The sequence below is a fragment of the Numenius arquata genome, chromosome 8 (genome assembly GCF_964106895.1).
Source record: "Numenius arquata chromosome 8, bNumArq3.hap1.1, whole genome shotgun sequence".
NCBI lineage: Eukaryota > Metazoa > Chordata > Aves > Charadriiformes > Scolopacidae > Numenius > Numenius arquata.
This window is the reverse complement of record NC_133583.1, coordinates 57,215,894-57,238,959: the sequence shown is the minus strand read 5'-3', so window position 1 is coordinate 57,238,959 and position 23,066 is coordinate 57,215,894. Positions and strand designations below refer to the sequence as shown.

Sequence of the window (23,066 nt, the reverse complement as noted above, 5' to 3'; positions counted from 1 at the left end):
TAAAAAGTGTATGTGTACATATATTATATATAAAAGGTGTACGTATACATATATTTTATATATAATACATATATATGTATACATATATTATATATCCATATATATATTTGCCAACTAGTACAGTACAAGCTATTTCTGAATTAACTCATCCAGGAGCTGGAGGTTAATGCTGGAGCCTAACTGAGCTCCAGCCTTTGCATTTTGCCTCTCTCTCCCCCTCGGGCTGAAGCAAAGTCTGGGTGAGTTTGTGGCTTGCAAAGCACAGCTGTCCAGTGGCTTTTGAAGAATTGCACTTGGAGTAATTCAAGTTTCTGTAGTTCAAATAGGTCTACCCTGCTTTCCCTGATGGTCGTGTGTGTACCAGCATAACTCAAAAAAAAAACTGACCACAGCGTAAAAGTTAAACTTTTCCTCTGGAAAATGTAACTGGAGGTCAGCAGCTTCTCTGCAGCTGGGAACCAGAAAACAGCCTGTGTGAAAGCAAAATAAATATTAAAAAAAAAAAAAAAAAAAAGAAGCAGTGAAACTTCTGAAATTATTTCAAAATGCAGCATGGATTTGGGTAAGGCTGTGAGGGACAGTTTAATTGGACACATTCTTCGTGGAGGTACTTCCATCAGTCCCACTTGCTCCACTGCCTCAGCTGACATCGAGCAGGAAAGTTGCTTCATCTCTTTGTATCTCTCCATATGGAAAACTGAGCCACTCTTACTGCCTTCTCAGCAGGACTGGCTTTGCAGATCCATATATGAGTTAACATTTCCATGGGTCTGAGAAGATGCCAAGTGCTACAAGGGCTTATTCTACCACCTAGAAATCCCACCCGCCTCCAGGAAGCAAATATTTCCTCCCAAGGGCATTTGCTGCCGTTTAATGCCATTAGTTCTGCTGGGGAGGAAATCCCAGAGGACAAGTGTCATTTTAAGGCGAGACATCTGTACATCTACATTCTTCTGAACCGCAGATTATATCTACTGCCCCAGCCTCTCATCAACTGGGCTACAGGTGTTTCCAGGACAAGCCACTTGGCAAGAAGCTCAGTTGGGAGTGATGATTTAAACAGCTTTTTACATTTCAAATACATTTCACAGCAGGGGTATGGGCGCTCCTAACTCTTTCCTGGATGGAAATTAATGTCTGTCCCTATGGCCGCTCAGCCACCCTCTCCTGCTGCTTTCCAAAGGGGCTTATCTCCAGCACCCAAAACCATTTAGGGCTGTTCGTTTGCTCAGCGTTTGCTCGTGTCTCAGCACTGATCCGAAAGCTGCTAAAAACCTGGGTGCTGCTCAGCTTTGGCTCTGGGGTGGTTATTTTTGCATGCAGGAGTCTGGATTCTCCATCCTCGTCGGGTATGACCCGCTCACACAGCAGCACTGGAGACACGCATCATCCGAGAGCCACCAGGCACAGCACCAAAGCCATCCTCCACCCCAGAGTATTTATTTAATTACGATAATGTAATAAAAAGCTTGTTACAAAACCTAAGAGTACTACAAATATTTCCAGTGTTTCTTTTAAAAACAAAATGGTTCTGCTGCCGGGTTTATAATCCAACCTCGGCTGCTGTTGGATTTAGCGTATGAGAACTTAACAGCAAAACTGATTTTTTTTCTTTTTTTTTTTTTTTTGGAAGCTTTCTACTTTGTGCAGCTTCTGGAAAAATTGGAGCTGTAAAGTCACATTAGTGAGAATCCAAGCGTAATCTGTAACAAGAGTAAGGCAATTTTGTGTTTTTAAAAAAAAGGGACTTCAGGCTGAAAATGTCCATTTAGCTGCCAGTAGATGGCAAAAATATCCCGTATTTGTCTTCATTACCTAAAATGATTAGTACAAAAGACTTAATGTGTTGTTCTCTTCCTTGCTTCTCATAGAAACTTGCAGAAAGTATAAATTAAAGTGCAACTGTACAAAAAAACCGAGCAAAAAACCTCGATGGGTCATAAGAAGCTATCAAAAAGATGGATTAATTTTTTTTTAAAGTTGAGTGACTCTGTTCCTGGGACCAGCAAAAGTTCTCCTTTGTTTTGTTTCTTATAACAAAAAAACTCGAAATAAAACAAAACAAAACAAACAAACAAAAAAAAAAACCCAAGAAAAAAAAACCCACCCAGGATTTTTTTTGGCAAAGTTTTCATAAAGCATTTGTTCCTTGACTGATTAGACTATTATGTTCCTTCGCAATCAAGTAAACGGAATTAAATACCATAGCAAAGCCAAGCAGGTGCCAACACTGCCCATTAAATTAAGCCTATGTAATAAAAAATAAAAATTCTTTTAAACAAAGAAGTCACACATGCATTGGAGTTTACCCTTGAATAACAAGAATTTAACCTTTAAAATGGCCATAGTTTGTCTTAGAAAATAAAATCCTATCCTTCAGATAGCCAGTAGTAAAGGAACAGTAGAACTCTGGATTCAGATATCCCTGCCTTATCAGCGGAGCGGTGAAGGTCACAGCCCGGCGAGCAGCAGCAGGACGGGACAGCCCTTTGGCGTTGAGAAGCGAGTCTCCGGCGGCGCGAAGCTGCGAGTGGGGACGGCAGGGAAGGCAGATTTGGCAGCGATTTTAGGGTGGTGACAACCAGGCAAAGGCTTCCTGCGGGGAAAGGCAAGAGGTAAATGCTTCAGAGCTGCGGGATGCTGCCAGCTCTCGCCCAGAAGCGATGATCCCCACCCGTGGGTGCACGGTGGGCGAAGCAATGGGGTTTTGGGGGTTTCATCAGCATCCTGCCCTCCCTGCGTGGCTCATTAGCATCCTGCCCTCCATGGGCGGCTCATCCGAATCCTGCTTGGGATTCAGCCCTTAGAGGGGAGGGTGAGAGGGTTGGAAGGGGGGTGACAATTAAGGGCTGGAAAAAAGGCAAGCTGCCTTCACCTTTGAATGTGGTGAGCAGGTCAGTGCCATCCAGGGCTCTCAGGAGGAGGAAATAAAGCATTTCAGGCAACACTCCTCTGCAAAGACTTGATGCATGGAGGCTTTCCCACGGCACATTTGCAACAGGACTTTTGCACATCCTACCTTCCCTCCCCATCTTTAGCAGGGGAAAAAAAACAGAGGGGAGGGATGGCATATTGCACTAGTGCAGAAGCATCTGAGAAAATGTTAGTTTTAGAAGAAAAGTGTTACCAGAGGCACCCAGGTGCAAATGCCACAGAGCTACTGCAATACCCCATTTCCTGTAGCTCCTGGTTGACCCCCTCTGAGCTGGCTCAGCCCATCCTGCCCCTGCTCTGCACAGCAATGGGGATACAACATCAACCTCACTGCAGGCCACCTACACTGCAGAAAGCTTGGCCATGGCTCCATTAACTCAGGATGACCCAGGGAGAAGGCATTTTCCAAAACCTCAGTGATACATTCACAACTTTACAGCCATGCCAACATTTCCCATTCGGTTCACTAGGGAAAAAAAGGGTCTTGGATATATTTCACCACGGTATAACGAGTGAAATAAAAGTTATTCTTAATTTCCTCAGTGCCTTGTTAGAGGGGATTATGTTTTGGGTCTGGAATTGGCTCTGTGTCACAGGCTATGGAGCAGTGAGCGGGGGAGGAGGAGAAACAAAGCAGAAGAAACAAGGAAGGGACAAGTTGGACCAGATCCTCACAGTGCGATACCGTGTGCGGAGGGACCGGTGCCTCAGTGCCGGCCATCAACGAGCCAGGGCCATGATCAGGCTGGCACACATCTCAAAGAAGTCCATGGTGTGGCTCCCCAGGCGTGGGGTCACCGAGGGGATGCTGCCGACGAAGGAGCCGCTCAGAGAGCCCATCAGCGACTGGCACTCGGTGGCAGCGGCGGCATCGATGCTCAGCCTCGGCCGGTGCAAGCCGGCGGCGGAGCAGGAGCGCTGTGGTGTGGATGAGCCAGATCTCTGCTCCATCACATCATCTTGAACATTAAAAAAAAAAAAAGAAAAAAGAAAAAAGAAAAAGTGGCATTAATTTGGCATCTGCAATGCATGTTCAGTGAGCAGCTAGTAACAGTAGTGGAGACAAATGGATCTCAGCAGAGCAAGGACATGGACCTGTTGGAATGGGTCCAGAGGAGGGCCATGAAGGTGATCAGAGGGCTGTAACATCCCTCCTATGAGGACAGGCTGAGAGAGTTGGGGCTGTTCAGCCTGGAGAAGAGAAGGATGCAGGGAGACCTTATAGCCCCTTCCAATTCCTAAAGGGGCTACAGGAGAGATGGGGAGGGACTCTTTATCAGGGAGTGGAGTGATAGGATGAGGGGTAATGGTTTTAAACTGAAAGAGGGGAGGTTTAGATTAGATCTCAGGAAGAAATTCTTTCCTGTGAGGGTGGTGAGACACTGGCCCAGGTTGCCCAGAGAAGCTGTGGCTGCCCCATCCCTGGAGGGGTTCAAGACCAGGCTGGATGGGGCTTTGAGCAACCTGGTCTGGTGGGAGGTGTCCCTGCCCAGGGCAGGGGGTTGGAACTTGATGATCTTTAAGGTCCCTTCCAACCTAAACCATTCTGTGATTCTATGAAAAGGGCTTTTGCTGACTTAACATAGCTGCATAAGCATTTTAAAATACAAAGACTGATTTTTAAATATTTTTTTAAAGTGCCAAACTTGCCACTTTATGTGTTTTACATCTTGTGTTGCATCATTTCCTGCTTACCATCGATGCTTTTGAAGTCCAAGAGATAGCTGCGGTTGTCAACCTGGTAGAGCTGCAGGCTCATCTTCATGTAATTGCCCGTTACCGGGTTCTTGCGGCGCACTCTGAGGTGGTAGGAGTTCACCACCTGCAATAGGAAACTGGCTTTCAGGAGTAAGATTCAAGGCAGCAAGAAGAGCATTTCTTTTCTTTTTTCTAAATACTAGCAAGACATCTTCTGAGGAAAAGTTTCTAGAAAGAACAATGCCTATAAAATTAAGCTAACAGATACATATCCTGTTCCCTCCTATCTTTAAAAATGCTTTTTAGGTCTCTGATTCACCAGCTGCTGGCAGACGAAGCTGCCATAACCCATCTGCCAGGCACCAAACTGATGTTTGCTCCTCCCTCACCAGCACCAATGGCCATATGAGCCAAAAAGGCCACCGGTGGACCCATGTATGAGGACCGTGCCCATGAACCCAGGGCAGGCTGGGCAGCCGGGGAGAGTAACCTCTCCCATCAGCTCAGATAAATTCAGTGTTTGTGAATCAGCCTTGAGCCGTGCGGTTTCTCTTGCCGCTTCCCACCCCACAATCTGCTGCATCTCATTTGCAATGAGATTTTATTCCCTGTGCTATATTTAAGAAGCACTTACATGGATGGGAAAGCTATTTTGATGAAGAGTCACATCTGAAGTTTTTCTTAGGGTGGGAAAGACTATTGTGAAACCTCCTCGTACCAAAAAAGCTCCACTGCCTACATGAAGACGTTGGGCTGACTTGGTTTGTGAAGCTCTCTGCAAAACCATGCAGCTAACAAATGTCTGGCTGGTGTAGGCATCATCTGGAGATAGTCCATCTCCTGGCTGGTGCAGTGAAATCAGATTTCCGAGCGCTACTTCGCTTTAAATACGTGATATTATCAAAAATAAAGAGGAGATAGGAGGCTTTGAAGAAGAGGCACAGTGATGTTTACACTGTACAACCCTTGGGACCTGGAGCGAGAAGGGTATCTCCTCCGGTGATGAAGATCTGGGCTGAAATTCTCCTTACCTTGCTCCCGATGCTTGCACGAGGCTGCTGCGAAAGGCCATGAGTCAGGAGAGCTCACGTCAGCGACTGCACCGAGATTTAGGGAATCAGGCTCAGCAGAAAATATTAAGGACTAACTCAGGGATTTACTAATCGGACTTTGAAAAAGATTGTACTGTGTAGCTCTGAAGAAATATCTGAAGGAAGTACTGTCAACTAAAATGCCATCTGGGTTTAAATCAAGCTTCAAGAAGCTGCACCCTAAACCGGGGAGGCAGTAAGTGTGTCTGAAAGCACATCTGGTCCTTGAGCACCGTTTCATCTCCATCGAGGAAAATGCCACTGCATCAATGGTACAAACTCCTGCCCCCAACGCCCCCCCGTCCCTCACTTGTGCATCTTTAAAGAAGATGCATATTGTGCCATTTCAGCACACGCAACTGCTAGGACGCAAGCAGATATAACGAGAATTACTTTGCTCAGAAGCACTCGAGATGACCTCGCAAGGAATTAGCCACTAAAATTAGAAATGTGACCGGCTCCTCTCATCCCCGCAGCTAAACGAGGCAGAATCATCTTTCCAGACAGAGGCTTAGAGCATTCAGAAAGAAAACTCTTATTTCAGGCTATAAATAAACGCCACAGCTAGCATCTTAATGCAGCGTGTTTGGATTAACAAGAAATATCAGGGATGGTCGCAAGGTGTGGGCATTTATTCGGAAACAGGTGAGGCTGTAACTGTACCTACCAATCTCCCTGAGCGATTCAGCTCATGAGAAGACCACCCTTGAAAACCAGCCCGAAGCACCAGCACTCCCTACCTTCCACTCGAAGTCCAGCTGTTTCATGGCGCGGTACACCTCGGCCATAATGTCATAGGGTTTGCTCTGGCTGCGGATTCCCAGGTGCCACTTGGCCTTTTTGACAGTCAGGGGTTTTGGCTTGGTGGTGTTGAGGGCATCCAAAGGACATCGTGCTTTGGGGCTGTCTGCTATCAAGGGTGGCATCCTCTCGGGGTGTGGCTTCACCCCGGGAGGGATGTGCATGGCGCTGTCGTCCATGAAGGAGCCGGTGGGGGGGCTGGAGGCGAGGTAGAACTCACTGGCTTGGTTCATAATCCTCCGGTTGTCGATGACAAGGTGGTAGGCCACCGCCAGCTGGTCCTGAGGGTCACCGCTGTACAGGCTGTTCATAACCTCCGACTCCGTGCATTCAAACTTTTCACAAACTTCCCGAACTGCATCATCGTCGATGACGGTGGCGTCATAGGAAGGGTCCTCTGGGAACAGGTAACTGGGCAGCTCCTCCTTAAACCACTCGTGTTCCCTGGGGAAAGGCAGAGAGGAGCTGCTGTGAGCTCTGTGCAAGGCAAGCTGGGCAACCACTGCCACCAGTCCCTCACTTGGTCTAGCCAAGACTAATCCTCAGCTGCAGATTGGAGAGCTCAACCCAACCCTGCATGGTCCCCCCAGCATTCCAACAGAGATGACACTTTGCAAGCCTGGCTGCTTGCTCAGTTGGGTTTGAAGTAAGACCTCAGCACTTATAAGATGCTCACACTTTTTGATTACTATGGGTCTGATGGAGATACAAAGCATCAAATCTATACAGGTACCTAATTCTCACTGATTTACAATGAAGTCAATGATAATTAAATGGCTGAACGCCTTAAGAGAGCCTTGTCTATAGGTTCTATATACCAAGTGTAATCTCGCCACATAGACTCATGTGCTGCTGCTCTAACATGTAATTAAATCCTGTAGTCTTAAGGAATAAAGAAATAAAAAAAGGCATTTTACTTGTTTTTACTTGAAGGGTAAAATTAAGACCATCCATTGCAAATGCATTAAAAACCTAAGAAAGTCCCAGTAACATTTATGTATATGCTTAGCACACCAGTTAAATGTAATGACTACTATATATTTCATAAAACACTTATCAGGCTCCAGTTTTACAAAACGTTTCTAAAATGGCTCAGACTGTGAGAACTTTGAAGTCCTGCTACCAGCCATGAACTTTTAATGATCTCTATAGGCACAAATATCTGCTTAAGAACCCAATTGTTCCCTTTATCTTGAATTTCCACAGCGATGCATGCAGATAAAAGGTTCATGGGCACTGCACTCATTGACTAGACAAGAAAACTATGCTGCATTTAAAGATGAACTATTAGCTCACATTTTAAACTATATCCAATATTTATGGATTAAGTTAGTAATTCTTGTGCTTCTCCTCCTTTTTTATGGGATAGACACTAAGTACAATGATTACCCTCTTATTCTGAACGGGTACCCACAGGGAGGTGGTCTTGAAATAAAAGTAATGAAAAATGGCTGGTGGATATTAAGTTCTTAGGATTATTGCATGATATAGCTAGTTTTGCTAAGCACTATTAAGAGATTTTTGAGGCTATTTTATAACGCAGTAAAATAGCAATATATATATATGTACATAATCTATATAAAATCCTCACCCTGTTCATCATCACCCACTGCCAGCTGGCAGCATCCACCTCTCCATCAGCACAGAAGGGTGCAGGAGTGTTCCTTGAATCACTTGGGACAAAAAATCAGCTGGAACCCCCCTGAACACAACCAGCCCACCCCATCCCACCTGGGCTGACCTGATGTCCTTGATGGTTGCTCGCTTGAGGGGGTCAACCTGCAGCATGTGCATGAGGAGAGTGGCAACGGAGCGGTTGAGGTATTCGGGGATGTAAAACACCCCTCCCCGGATCTTCTTGAAGAGGGTGGGGACGTGCTCATCATCAAAAGGCAGAGTGCCACAGAGAAGGGCGTAGAGGATAACGCCGCAGCTCCAGATGTCCACCTCGGGGCCGGCGTACAGCCTGGGTGAAGGCAAGGGCAGGAGAAAGGTGTCATCCCCCCCTGTCCTTCTCTCCTTAGTTAAGGTGCAGGTCCCACTGGGCAAGCTGCGGATCCTCTGCCAGCTCCACGGGGGCCAAAGCCACAGCCCACCCTGGGGCTGCTCATGCAGATGCCCCCAACCAAAGCTGGCATGGCAGGTTTGGAAACGGCATGGCAGAGCTGGTGTGGGCTGCCCGTGCTCCTCTGGGTGGCCATTAGATGTGGTGTTGGGGGATATGGTGTAGGGAAAAACTTTGTAGAGTAGGGTAGATGGTTGGACTCGATGATCCCAAGGGTCTTTTCCAACCTGAATGATTCTATGATTCTATGTACATCCCTGCATCTGCCAGACCCTCCAAAAAGCCCAAACCCCACGTTTTCAAGAGCTCTGCCAGGCTGTTTGCTCCTTCACCCCAAGGGCTCAGCCAGCAATTCCTGTTCATTCAGCGAGGCAGATTAAACAGCAGCAGATACTCTGTCTCTGAGTGTTTATTTTCGGTTGAAGCGTGTGTGCTGGAATGCAACTGCTCTCGCTTCCGACAAGCTGCTAAGGTGCTCCCTGGCATCACCAAGCCAGGACACCCCAAATATATGTTTTTTTCCTGCTGCTTGCTCAATTTGTTTATCTCTTTTTGCTACAACCGATGCTTTCTCAGAGATTTTGGGAGGCAGTGCCAACCAATGGGCTGTAAAACCCTACCAAAATACAGAAGTTGAAATGGAAATACAGAAGTATCTTCATGAAACCTCAGCACCCTGCACTTGCTCCTCCCGAAAGCACCACCACAGATACACCGGTGTACAAAACACGCCAGTCATCCACACAGACGTTCTCTGAACACCACCAAAACATCGGCTCTGCTCATCCAAAGGCGAGACTTTCCACCAGTGAGGCCGGGGACAGCCGCAAAATCATTTTGGAAATGCAGACGATTAGCTAGATTCCACTTAGGTCCTGCCTCCACGCATGATTCCAACGGATAGGAAGCCTGATTTGTTTTGCTGATAACCACACTGCCTGACCAGTTGATTGGACTTTTAAGCCCAAATGAGATGCACTTTTATGACTCTGAAACCTGAGATGTCACGCTCTACTGCTTTTGTGCTCGCCCCAGCAAAGGCTGCAGGAGCCGGTGAAAAAGTCCAACATGTAGGCTTGGTTTTGGTTTTCTTTCTTACTTTTCTCGTTAATAAGCCTGTACCCTTCAAACATTCAGGCTCTGCATACAGGGACTGCAGGGACTGGTTAACAATGTGCCTTGTCTCCAATATGAACTGAAAATAATATGCTTCGGGCCTTTGTTGAAAAGGACATGGAAATGATATGAATATTTTTTTGGAATCACGTTAAGAGTTTCTGGCTTTGTCCCCCTCTTGACAATGAGGATTTACTTGCTTTCACATGTGGAGCTGTAGTCACAACAGGGTTTTTGGATGCTGGTCTAATTCCTAGGATGCTCTGCCAACACTTGCACTGGTGTAAACACGGATAAGATAATCATAATCACAGCTAAAACACTTTGAACAAAATGTTGTATTTAAAAGCTACAGTTATAGGCAAAAATGCGCTGGATTAGGAAAACAAATGCTCATGCAAAGGGCAATTCAAAAATACAGGGCAGATAGTGAGGAGATGGGCAGTTTGAAGGACCATACAGAGGGCTGAAAATGTGAAAATCTGTGTTTGCAATCCTTGCTATGCTATTATAGGGAGAGTTAGGGAAAGAAGTACATTCTACGTAACTCAGGTTCCTGACGGTAGGATACTGGAGGCAGCAGTTCTGTATCAACATGGCAAAGTCCAATTCAACCTTGCAGAGCGTCATTCAAAGTGCCATGTGTTGTACAGATGTTGCACGCTGAGAGATGCAACCGCACTGGAGGTTTGTCGATTCAATCCATCAATCCAAAACAAAGCTACGATGGCTGAACCTACTGTCAGGGAAAAAGAACCCACCCTAACTTAAGGAACCAGAAGACAAGTACTTTCAATACAAGAGTTTAAAGTGTAGGGAAGCGATTAAAGATCTTCCTGATTCTTCTGCCAGTGAATAGTTTCCCTCATTAACACTGTGTTTTATATTATAGGTGGGCAGGAGAGAAGGGGGTGGTCTGGAAAAGCCTTTCCATCTGAAACCTCAGTATTTGCATCCAAAGAGTAATTTTCATCCTCTTTAATTAGCAATATAAACAGTCAACATCTGCTATTAATAATACCTCCAAAGTAAACATCTTTAGCAAAACATGTTTTGCTATTACAGCTATTGAAAAATGTGATAACCAAGAAAATGTCCAGATTTTTGCCAGTAGATTCACTCAAACATATAAATACAGGCTGGAAGGATTCAACTGCTTTTACTAGATGTGCAAAGCTGTTTCCAACCCCAAGAACAAATTGAAAGACCGTGTGCTCACAGAGGCTCTGATTAGAAGTACAATGTCCTACCTTCCAGAGATGACTTCAGGGGCTGCATAATTTGGGGAACCGCAGCTGGTGCGTAGAAATTCGCCATCTGACATCATGTTGGACAATCCTAAAAACAAGATGTTTACTTCGTATTGATGTTTGATGCGAAGGTCCAGCCACAGAGGACTCCGTGTGGCACAGAGGAGGAGAGGTGTAGAGAGCGGAGGGGGAAATTTGAAGGGAAACTGTTGACATAATTTAGATAGAGTCCTTTGACCTGATTTGCAAATCATCATCACTGTTGCTGTTGTTATTATTATTACTATTATTATTACTATTACTATTACTAATACTATTATTATTTTCACCTCTAACCAAGGAATATTCACTCTCACTCCAGGCTAATCTTACTTCTCTAAGTTACAAATCCCAGAGTTTTCTTTCTTTAGCACAGAGGAAACGATACATAATTCATCCCAGAGCACTTACTTTCGATGGGAATTGTGTGGGGTTGTAAAATTTGTAAATCTTCAAAAGTATTTATCACTGTTAGAAAGGATTCACCGGGACCGAGCTGGTAGCCCAGCTATTTCCATGCATTTCAATCGGTAATGCCACTTTAAAGACTCCTGTTACTGCTCATTTGTAAAATGAAGTGAGGCCAAGAGCACATGGCCAAACGTACGGAGAGCACGCATAAAAATAAACACACGCCGCCAGCTCACCCTGGAATTAACTGCACCCACTCTGTCTTAAACATAAATTAGCTAATTCTTTATATTAGGTGATTATACTAAAACATAGCAAAGATTTGCAAATTACTTTGCTGCTCCATTCTTAATGCCGGTACAGAAGCAGCCTACGATAAGTAATCCCTGCTTTTGCAAAAAAGGCCGGCGTTTATAACTGTGGGCTTTTCAGGTAAAGCAACCGCTAGTGGTTAGGAAAACAGGCTCTGGGTTTTGTAAGGCGTGCTACACCGACACGCTCCAGCAAGCGCCTCCGAGCTGGCTGCATTTCTGGAATGCTGCTGGGGTCACATACCGAAATCGGCTATCTTTGCATTCATGTGTGCGTCCAGCAGCACGTTCTCTGGTTTCAGGTCTCGGTGGACAACCATGTGTCTGTGGCAGTAATCCACCGCCGAGAGAATCTGCTGGAAAAGGCGTCGAGCTTCTGCCTCTTCAACCTGTGGGTGCAAGGGGAAACAGTCCTGAAGGTTGGCCTGCGCGCAGAGCTGGCAGGGGAAGGTTTGACTTAGCAAGGAGCCAAAATGTTCCAAGGGTGCAGAGAGAAAAATCACAGCGTGCTTGTGACCAGAAGCAGCAAATAAAGCAGATTTCCCCTCTTGCATTTCATAATGTGCTAGTGTTTTCAAACGATATAGCCCAGAGATGAAGTCAGAACACCTAAATTTGCTGAGCTATCAAGGAGAACCTATTGGTGGCACCTATGAGGCAATGGCTGTCTGTCCCAAGGGGACCAGTTCTGCTATACAGCACATGCAGATCAATGCTGGACAAAACACCGCAGAGGATGCTTCAGGGAGTGATTCCTCACAGACGGATGGCTTTGGGGAAAAAGAAAAGCTAAAGTTGGAATATTGTGATGATTTTAATTAGCTGTACAGCTATATTAGCTACAAAGCTGTATGAGCTATATTAGAGAAATTATATTTAAAATTAGGAGGAGAGTGGTTATTTTTACTGATGACTTCCTAAAGACTCTTCCTGAAAAATTTAGTTTCTGAATGCAAAGGTCAGAAAAGGTGCAGATTAGTCACTGAAAAGATAAACGTGTAAAAGATAAATGGGCAACATGTGCTGGAAATCAGGACTGTCGGTAGAAACGTAAATGGTCTCAGCTCCATTTACCAGTGCACTAATCTAAACTAATTTATTACAAACGTGATGTTTTTTTGTACTACAGAGAGGAAACGTACGATGGGCTGATCCTTTGCCTGAAGCCTTATTCTGGATGTCCACATCAGTCCGTTTTCATCTCCTTGCCCTGCGATTGCTCCCTGCCTGCGAGAATGTCCATGGGGCAGACACTCGTGATTTTCTTTGTAACCATAATATCACATTTCATGGGCTCAACCTACGCCTCAGGTGATTCATACCCAGCAGGATTACTGGCATTCGAAAATGTTGTTCAGATAAGCCACATCCTTAACAAGTCTTCAAAAAACCTGACGTGGAGCCAAGGGGGAGGCGAACGACCGGGATGGAGACCACACCGACTGCTCTTCCCCTACAGTAAATCGCTGCTGAACCCTGGGGGTTTTGACAGGCAACCCAGAGCTAAAAATCATAAAAGATATGCTAGTTTTCCAAATATTTGCACTAAGCAACACGTTACCTTGGATATTTTGGTTTGCGTATCGAAATACATCAGAGAAGGTTGCAAAAAATTGCACGCAATTTTTGTGCGAGCCGGGTACGAGACACTCCAGATGGGATTGCTGTGAAGCAACTTCTATTTTGGGCCTTAACCTTAACCGCGTTCCCTTTCGCAGTCGTTTTCCTTCTAAACACCATCCTCTTCCCACACAAGTGTTTGGGCTGACACGGTACTGACACTTACACGTCCGTGCTTACAGATGTAATCAAATAATTCACCGCCAGATACGTATTCCATGACCATGAAGAAGTCCGTTGGTGTGCTGATGACCTGGTACCTTCAAAAACACAAGCAGATTTAGAAAAAAAAATAATTACGAAGAATAGGGAAAGGCTTTTAAACAGATTATTAGCTTCATGTCAAACCTTGAAATAAGCATTTGTTTCGATCTTGCATTTATAATTGCTTTCCACTTCTGAAAAGCCATCTCTTATTTCAAGTATAACGTTTCACTTGGCTATGAAAGGATCTCTTTTACAGACCTACAGTTTTCCTTCGAGCTTTTCTATAATCTTCTGAAATCTCTGCCAGACAATCCTATCACATTTAGGACTGTCCTGACTTTCAAATTTCCATTTTGCCCAAGAGCTGCAACAACAGCTTTAGAAATGAAGGCTTCATTAGCTGGGGGTGAGGAGGGGGTATATTTGGTTTCCTTCATATCAAGGATAAAGAAGACAAAGAAGAACTCTAGACACTAGAGGGAGCTTCTTTTGGAGAGGTATAGAAACAAAGACGAGCACCCCAAAAGATCACAGCTATTTCTCACATATTAAATCCCTCTATATTATAGAATGGGGGGAAAAAAAAAAAAAAAAAAAAAAGAGTATCACCCTTGACTCACGAATTTATTCTCCATTTTCATTCTAAATGACCCCTGAGCCCTGCAAACACATTTCAATGTCCCAGCTGGTACAAACCGCCAGTGATGAGCTGAGGTCAATGCAGCTGCAGGAATTCATAGCAGCACCAGCTGAGACCCCCTCGATTTTATTTCAGATACATTGCTGTTTGCTTTTTTTTACAGCTGAATTTTCGTGGGTCATAATTTGCAACAAACAGACTTCAAACAATTTTCAGAGATTGGCAAATGAACAGGTGATAGTCCCATAAAGATCAATAGGATCAACCTGATTTTTCTGAAGTGTTTTGGACCCAGACACCCAAGCTATTGTCAATTGCCCTGTTATTTCCTTTATATATGTGTAAAATGCTATTGAAAGAGAAGGTTTATATACCATGGTCTCCTCACCTCTTTTCTTTATCATTGTATTTCATGATTGCAGTATGTACCATAGGAAACTGAGAAGGTTAAACTGGGTTAAATTTTTAGGCTTTAACATTTTGACAAATGTGTGAACAGGACTTAACTTGTAGGATGCTGGACACACAGTTGAGGACTCTTGCTGGCTTTTTCATGAAATAATACCAATCTGTTCTCCAATAAATCCACGGAACTGTGAAGTTACTCTAAAGTCAACAGTTGCTGCATGGTTAGTTATTTAACTGTAGAGAGAATTTGTTTTCCCTTGCCTCTAAGTCCCAGGTATTCGCTATATCTCATGCCAGTTTTAAGGCTGACCTAAATGTCAACTTATCCTTGAAGTTACCATTCAACAGCTTTCTTTTATAGAAATGCCAAAGATATTATCGAGTGCCTCATTAATGTGGACTGGCTGCACAGACTGGGGATTGAGAAGGAATCCCAGAGGCTGGAGTGCAGGTGCTGATTTACAACTTAAATTCAGGTTCATCAGAGTGGCAACTTTGGAAACTTGTGTCTGAATAATAAATTAAAAAAAAAATAAAAAATGTTCCTTTAAGCTCTGGATAATCAGGCCATTAAAACGTAAATCCTATTGACTTCAGGCCAAGGCTTCACTCTACAAGCCTCACCCTGCTGCAATTCCTCAGGCACGACTCTCAGCAGCTTCAAGTCCAGAGATATCAAGCCTAAAAAGGGTCATCACAAAAAACTCCTAATGCAGGGAAGCCCAGACCCTCTTTACACATCTCAATAATGGCTTCTGCACGGAAGAGAGGACAGATTGGACAGGTTTAGCTGAGCAAAACTTGATGCAGGGACATTGGTCTGTTGGCTGTTACAATAACTCAGACTCCCAATGGAAGAAGCATCTTCCATCATTTCTCAAAGTGTCAACCGTATTCCCCCATAAATGAGTGGGAGACTCTGGAAAAGCAACGTTTGGCTCTAACATGCCAAAAATTGACCAGACACCTAACATTTCCTACTCCTTTAAGCCATCTCCTGAAAACCAAGTCAACCACGCACGTGAAGTCTCTGCGGATGGAGGAGTAAACCGAACATGGGACAGAAAAGGTACTTACAGTTTGATAATATGAGGGTGCCGGAAGAGTTTAAGGTTTTGAATTTCTCGTTTGATCTTCCCAACCACATCCAGGCTGCGTATTTTCTGCCTGTTGAGTATTTTTACCGCTACTTTGTGCCCCGTCAGCTGGTGTTCGCCGACTATTAGAGAGAGAGCATTGCAAAGTCACTAAACAGTGTAGCAGGATTCACACAAGCAATATAGGGCACTGTGATTTATAAGCAAAAAGCAACTCTTGAAGGGAAAAAAAAGCCCAAAAGATGAGGGAGTGAAATATTTTAAACTTGTTTTTTGTCTCTTCACTTTATCGTTTTCCCAGTAGAGTCATGGAAGACAGAAGAGGGGGGACTTAACCACAAAAAGCACTCAAGTAAATAAAACAGAGTGAATTACTGGAGGAGGTCACACCCAAAGCTAATTTGCAAGGATTTATAGCATGTAAAAGCTAGATCAATCAGAAACAGATATATTTAAATGGCAGAGGAGAATCTCCACTATAACACACTGGTTGAGTAAATCCCTAATAAGCCCAGTCTTAAAACTAGACCCTCACACTTCTTTTAAAAAAATGATATAGGGATTTTCCCTGCCCAAAATAGGACTGCGGGATTTGCATTACTAAAATGAATTTCTATTTATACTTTCTCAAGCACGCTTCTTGGTTTGATGACAAGCTGCAGGATCACTGCTGCACTGCAAGAGCAAATTCTGGTTTTAGAAAAGATACAAACTTCAACGTGGGTTTTTATAATATGCACTTTTTGCACCGAGAGGCTGATGTTGATCTCCCGTGTACAGGGACAAACAGAAACCACAAACTGGGAGTAGCACCACTGTCACTGGGGGAATTGCACTAACAATAATGTGAAATGAATTCAGCATTGGATCCATTTGTTATCAATAAAAAGACTATGGGGGGAAAAAAAAAAGCTCCTTGGAAGCAACATTTTTACTGAAGTTAACAGCAGGAACTGCTTGAAAACTGTCAATCAGATGTTTATATCTAGAAGGGTTCTCTGGCCATGAGCTACCCCTTCTCACTATTTTCTGATGTGATATTAGAAATGGTGACGTACGGATGGTTTTCTAAGGACTGCACAGAAAACTTGCTTACAGTAAATATTTGTGCTCTCTAATTACGGACGTTACCCTTCCAGTAATAACATAGAGCGCAAGGAGTTAATAATTATGAGCAAACCTTGTTATTACACTATTAGACTCTGTAATTTTGGAGGCTCTAATGAGCTGATCAGAAGCAAACAGCGTAAGCAGACAGCGTGAGAAGGGCAGGGCGGCAGCGCCGGCTCCGCACGGGGCACGCCAGGTCACTATTATTAGCCACCAGATAAGACCTGCCGGAGATTCTTTCCCCAGTAAGAGCATCCTAAAAATAAAACACTTTACTGCCCTTGAAAATTAAAGCACCACTTTGCATGCCCGTTTTATTCCTCGCAATACTTAAAACTACCAGATGAAATGAGAATAAACTAAGCTTTGCAGTATAGATGCAATTTAGGGATTAGCCAAGGGCTGGAGGAGGCAGATAATTCCTCTTGTGCCGTGCCAGGAGACTGCTGTAAATAGTCCGAGGAGGCGTTTTCCCTGGTGCATCCTCGGGGAGAGGAGAGCAGGGCAGCACTGGGCCTGCCCCATAGCAGGGAGCCTTTGCCGGAGCAAGATGCCGCAAAGCAGCGGGTGTGCAAAGGGTACAAAAACATGTGCAAGCTTTTCTGGGACCTGTGGGGGGCCCAGGATACAGCCTCTTCCATCACTGCAAGAAATTCCCCCCACGTTGTGCCAATAGTAGTCTTATAAAGAGCACTGATCTCTCTTTGCCAAGGTTGTCCTGGTACATACATGGTATATGTTACACTGAGGAGGCTGGGAAAGGCACGACAGAGGGGTGTAAGGCAACTTCAGCAGATGTCTTTGAGATCAAGTCTTTTACCAGCAGCACTTGATTTGGTTGCCTACAGGCGCTGCGATATCTCTCCTCTCTCTTTCCTGGGAGCACAAGCAGCTGTGCTTTGAAAGCTGCCCTTGACTCATTCAGTTCCATTAAAGAATTATAACACACTAAGCCATTAGTTGGGAAACTGAGGAAGAGCAAAGCAAGGAGGTGTATTGCTGAACTAGGAAGAAACCCCTGATTTCTGCCATCCTTTGTTTCAAGACAACCCTTTCTGGCCTTATCCCAGTATATGCTTTGAAAATTTTTTATTATACACTTGGGAAAAAAATATGGCCATGCCTGGAATTAATAATTATTGTTTTTAATACCATTGCCAAATAGTACATCCCCTTTCCATCCATGACAAACAATGTGTAACTCTGCGAAGATTTGCTAGCTCAAACACATTAATAATTAAAAATAAACAGTCTATTTTGTAATCCATCCTTTGCTTACAGTAAGCATTAGATACAGAGATATTATTGTTTCAGTCCCCAGTGGCTTGTTAAAGCCTACTCGAACGCCTTGAGAGACAGAGACAAAGAGAGAACATAATTTGCTATGTGGTGGGAGACTTTTAAGCCTTTCAGATCTCTCTGGCTACAGCCTGTGGATGCAGGAATTTTGACATGGGCCAGTAAGGACAACCTTCCCTCTGCTCATGGAGTCGCTGTCTCTGACCCCATGAGCCGGAGCACGTTAGCGGGATGATCTTGCCCCAGGTTGAGGAGCAGTGTAGGTCCCATGCCTCCTGCAGGCATGGAAGGGGATGCTCATGCAGCTCCTCTCTAATGGATTTGTTCCCTCTTCGCTCCAAGGGTGGGCAATGGTGGTCTCAGATGGTGGTGAGGAAGCCACCTCCTTCCCTCTCACTACCTCTCCAGATTAAAAGCCCGGGGGAGGAGGAAGGGTTGAGCCACAGTATTAGAAAGGGGATTTGAGCATCTGTCTTGTCTTTTAGTGACAAGTACTCAGGTAAGCTCCACCGCAGCTTAAAACCAGCAACCAGGGGAGATGGATTTGACACTGAGATGAGGAGCAGCATTGCACGCTGTGCCACAAAAAAAACCAACAACCCAGCCATAAAGGTTAGGCGGTAACACTGACCCTAAACTCCAAAACAGGGCAAAATGTGGTGTGACTGTCCCTAGCTGCTGCCCCACCTGCTCGCACGTGTGACTGCCTGGGCATGAGGATGCTTCAGTATCAGATGATATTAAAGAAAGAAGGGAAGAAATATAATAGAATTAGTTTCTGAAAGAGGGCCCTTCTAATTTAGTTATTTTTATAAGAGAAAAAATGAGGAGGAATAGTGTTTATCCTACAGTAAGATGAGATAATCCTTAAAACCCCTTGACAGTGTGGATTTTTTACAGTAGGTACCAACGAAGCCTACCTCTGGGTGCATGTTTGATGCACAAGCAGTTAACTTTTTCTGCAAATTCTCCAGGGGAATGTAAAAGTTTAGGGAGGGGCAAGAAAACTCCTTTTCTATCAGCCATGCCAGCCCTTATCTTAGCCCAAAGTTAAAAATGAAATCCATCCAAGGCATATATTTAGCACCGTTGTATTAATTCTGCCTCAGTGCCGCTTGCTTGTATGTTATATCATCCTTCCTTTCCCTTTCCTTCATCTGTTCAGTCTCCTTTAGTTTATCTTCCCTCCAACTCAAGGTTTGTCCTTCAGCGGCAATGGTACAGTGCCTGGGAAAACGGGATGTGACCCCGACTCGAGCCCATGGGGGTGCCATCATAACCAACACAAACATAATCCAAGCACTGACGGTCCTTGCGGGACCACAAATTCATCACCTTGGTGGCCAACAAGCGTGGGCAAGAAACCACCAAGTGGCCACCAGGGACATGGTGTGTGGCACTACATGGAAAAATATTTGTGTTACTCTGCCGGATTTTGATTGAAGCTCTCGTTGTGCGAGGGCTGTGGTCACAGGAGAGCTCTTTGGGGACCCACAGGGTGGGATGTGCCCAGGACCAACACAGCAGCAATTTATCTAATCTGTTCTTAGCAAACGGCAGCGGAGGAGATGCTGCCTCCTTCCTTCATTGCTTCACTAAACTCAAAATCCAAGATCGTTTCCACAGTTCTATATTCTGCAAATTAATCTTATCTTTGGCCTGGAGGACAGGGAAAATGCCCATCAGCAGCTCGCCCTGTATTTGGCAAAATCCTATTGTAGTAACGTTGACCCTTGGCATGAGACCTCCTATCCGTCCACCACATTCTCATCCACCACGTTAACTCCTGCCTCCTTCCTCTCTTGTAAAAAGACGCTGCATTTTATTCACCATTTCCAGCTGAAATGTCAGTATTATCACCCAAATCCTGCTCTTATCTGCCAAAATATTTGCTCACCTCCGTGCACTGTGTGATCTTTCTATGAAGAAGATCAAGGAACTGAATGGGGTTAAAACTAACCATCTCTTGCAGCAGTTGGCTAATTTTTTAGGAGGATCAGTTCAGCGATGACCCAGGCAGTTCTCAGGCAGAACTAACATCCCAACAGGGCAGCAGGGACTTTTTCCTCTTGTTATCTCTAGTTTCTCATGGCTCAAAGAGACTATTTAGCTCCAGCCACAAATCCAAGCTGTGGTTAGTACCCCATCATCAGTAAATCCTTCCCTTCCATTGCCACTTTTTTATTTTCATAATAATTGTAATCGTTAAAAATTGTAATTTTTAATTTCCTAACGTTGAGGAGTACGTTAGGAAAAAGTGCTTCTTACAAAGCCTTCTGCAAGGCAGTTTGAAGAAAACACATCAGCAACTAGAAGTGGTACTGACGGCACTGGTCTTCTTAGTGAAAAAGCAATTATTATACACAAGGTATAAAAAGCTTGAACCAATCAGGCAAAAATGTCTTCACTTTTCTCACATTTCTTGCTAAACAGAGCGAATACAGGTTTTTCTAAAGCTCATTTGATTAAAATGCTATAATTCCGCATAAATAGGAGATCTAGTTTCTTCATCTCAGTTTCCAACCTCAAGCCCAAATTTTACCTGTCAGTTGCAGACAAAATATTAAGGAAAAAAAAAAAATATATATATATAAAGGGTATCACTTACTCATAAAGGATTTTGGGCTAGGAAATATCTTTTATGTTATTTGAAATGTTTCTTTGGAAACAGCTTTTACCAAAGTCAGGTTATATGTGGGGTAGGGGTGTGTGTGTGTGCAAGCTACTCCTGAAAGGTAGTTAAGGAAAAAAGGCTATTGTTGGCAGACTTAATTTGGTCCCCAAGAAAAAAATTGCCTTTGGAGCACTTTTTGAGGTCCGTTGGTATACACGAGCGATTTAAATGGTCCTTAATGTTAGAAGTATTTATTCCAATAATTCTTTAGTCAGTAAATTTGTGGTGTGGGATTAAACACAGCAATATATTTTTAGGGGCCTGATTAATGGTCACAGGTGGATTTAGCTCCAGTGGTTGCGGTGGTTTCTTTCCCCTGCTGTCAATTTTGGTTTATTTTAAAACTCCAGTCGCTGAGTGCGGGCACATCACCTCTTCCACCAGCCACAGCACCGCGGGTAACCTCCCAGCAGGGCAGGGGGACAGCGAACTGGTCAGCTGGAGCTAAACCCATTTCCAACCCAGAATCACAGCTATCCATTTTGCTTAGACAATAAATTTTGTTGGGTTTGCTTGGTTTGGTTTTTTTGGGTTTGTTTTTTTTTTGGTTTTTTTTGTGGTTTTTTTTTTTTTTTTTAATATCTTGATTCAAAGATAAAATTTGCATGCAATGGCAGAATTCACAGGAGAAAGAAATCCAGATCTTTGCAAATCTAACAGTCAGGTAAAGCAAAGGTGGTGCCTTGAAAAAAGCGAGTTGGCTACCCTGGCATGAATACAGAGGAATCCCGGGGTATAGCCCAAGCCTGACCTGAGCCCCCCATCCCTGCCCGCGGCATGTCTCGCCCCGGGCTCCCCGGGGAGATGTACAGCAGGAGAAACCCCTTTCTCTCCCGGGTTCCTCACGCTCCGAAGCGCTTGCCACCCCTTTGGGAAGGAAGGGGCATGAGGGACCACAGCCCCGGCACCGAGGAGGAAGGATGCCGGTGAGTGCCCGCTTTCCTGTCCAACCTTCCCATCACCTTCCTCCCGGTCCGGGGAGGAAAGTTTTGGTGGGTCCTGCTGGGAGCACCGGCGCCGGGGGCTGCAGCGTGCAAGGGCAGGGCGAGGTCTGCATCCTCCACCACCTGCCCGCGACCCTCATCATCCCTTTCCGACCCCCGCCACACCGAGGAGGGGCCGCTTCCCACCCCGCAGCCCCCCGGGGATGCTCCGCCAGCCGAGCGCCGCCCGCCCGCTCCCCCCCCCCCCGCCCGAACCCCACTGGCCCCCGGGGATGCTGCGGGGGGGGGAGCCACCGAGGAAGAGGAGGCGATGCCCGGCGCGGAGGCCCGCGTTAACGGGGAGGAGGAGGAGGAAGGTGGCGGTGGTAGTGGCGGCGGTGGTGGTGGTAGTGGCGGCGGGGGGGTGCGCAGCCCGGCGAGCCAGCCCCCCCCTCCCCGCGGCCGCGGTACTCAGCTCTTGACTTTGCCGAAGGTGCCGACCCCCAGCGTGTCTCCCAGCACGTAGTGGCCGATCTTCACCCGCCCGTCGTGCTTCTGCTTCTCGGCCATGTTCGCCCCCCGCCGACGGACCACAATGCACAGGGCCGGCCGGGCTCGGCGGGCGGGAGCGGCGGCGGCGGCGGCGGGGCGTGCGCGGCGGGGAGCGGCGGCCGGGCTGGGTGCGCGGCTTGCGCGGCCGCGGGGGCGGGTAGGGGCGCGCCCCCCGCGGATGCCAGGTGGGGAGTGGGGGGTGTGTGGGGTGGGTGGTGGCGCACACACACACACAAACACACACACCCCCCCCCACACCCCTCTTTAGGGTGCACCTGGCTGGGGGTGATTGTCCTTTAGGGCGGCATTGGCTGGGGGTGACACCCTCCGCGGGGCGGGCCCTTCTTCAGGTGCATCCTTGTGAGGGTTGAGCGCTCTGGTTTGGGGTGACAGTGACAACCTCCTTGGGTGACAGTGTCCTCGGGGCGCACCCTCCCTGCCGTGCACCTGCCTGGGAGTGGCACCTTCCCTGGAATGACGCTTTCCTTGAAGTGACACCACCCCTAGGGTAGACCCTCCTTGAGGTGGATCCACCTGATGAGGAGAGTCTCCTTGGGTGCTCCCTCCTTTAGGTGCATCCTCCTTATGCTGTACCTGGCTTGGGATAGCACCTATCAGAGGGTGTCTCTGACAGCTGGTGGCACCCTCCTTAAAGGGACTCTTGCCTGGAGGTGCAGCTGCCTAAGAGATGTTCTCCTTGGGATACCCCTGCTTGTAGTGCACCTTGCTTGGGTTAAACCCTCCTTATAGTGCATCCTCTTTGGGGTGCACCTGCTTGGAGGTGGTACACTCCTTGGAGAGTATGTGCCTGGGAGTGACA

General features: G+C 45.8%; 1 protein-coding gene across 2 annotated transcripts; it reads right to left on the bottom strand.

The window, feature by feature from the left end:
• Positions 1-1,627: 1,627 nt before the first annotated feature.
• On the bottom strand, positions 1,628-22,289 carry PRKAA2 (protein kinase AMP-activated catalytic subunit alpha 2). Of its 2 annotated transcripts, none has more exons than XM_074152717.1 (10): positions 22,171-22,289; positions 15,669-15,810; positions 13,503-13,596; positions 11,961-12,105; positions 10,956-11,043; positions 8,266-8,490; positions 6,464-6,968; positions 4,630-4,756; positions 3,620-3,893; positions 1,628-2,596 (listed from the first exon to the last, which is right to left on the bottom strand). In XM_074152717.1, exons 1-9 carry the CDS (start codon positions 22,262-22,264, stop codon positions 3,655-3,657), a joined length of 1,659 nt encoding a protein of 552 aa, XP_074008818.1. In that variant the 5' UTR covers positions 22,265-22,289; the 3' UTR covers positions 1,628-2,596; positions 3,620-3,654. The 2 variants fall into 2 exon arrangements, with proteins under 2 accessions (XP_074008818.1, XP_074008819.1); XM_074152718.1 differs by having other exon boundaries at positions 1,629-2,596; positions 3,610-3,893.
• Between the last annotated feature and the right edge of the window lie 777 nt (positions 22,290-23,066).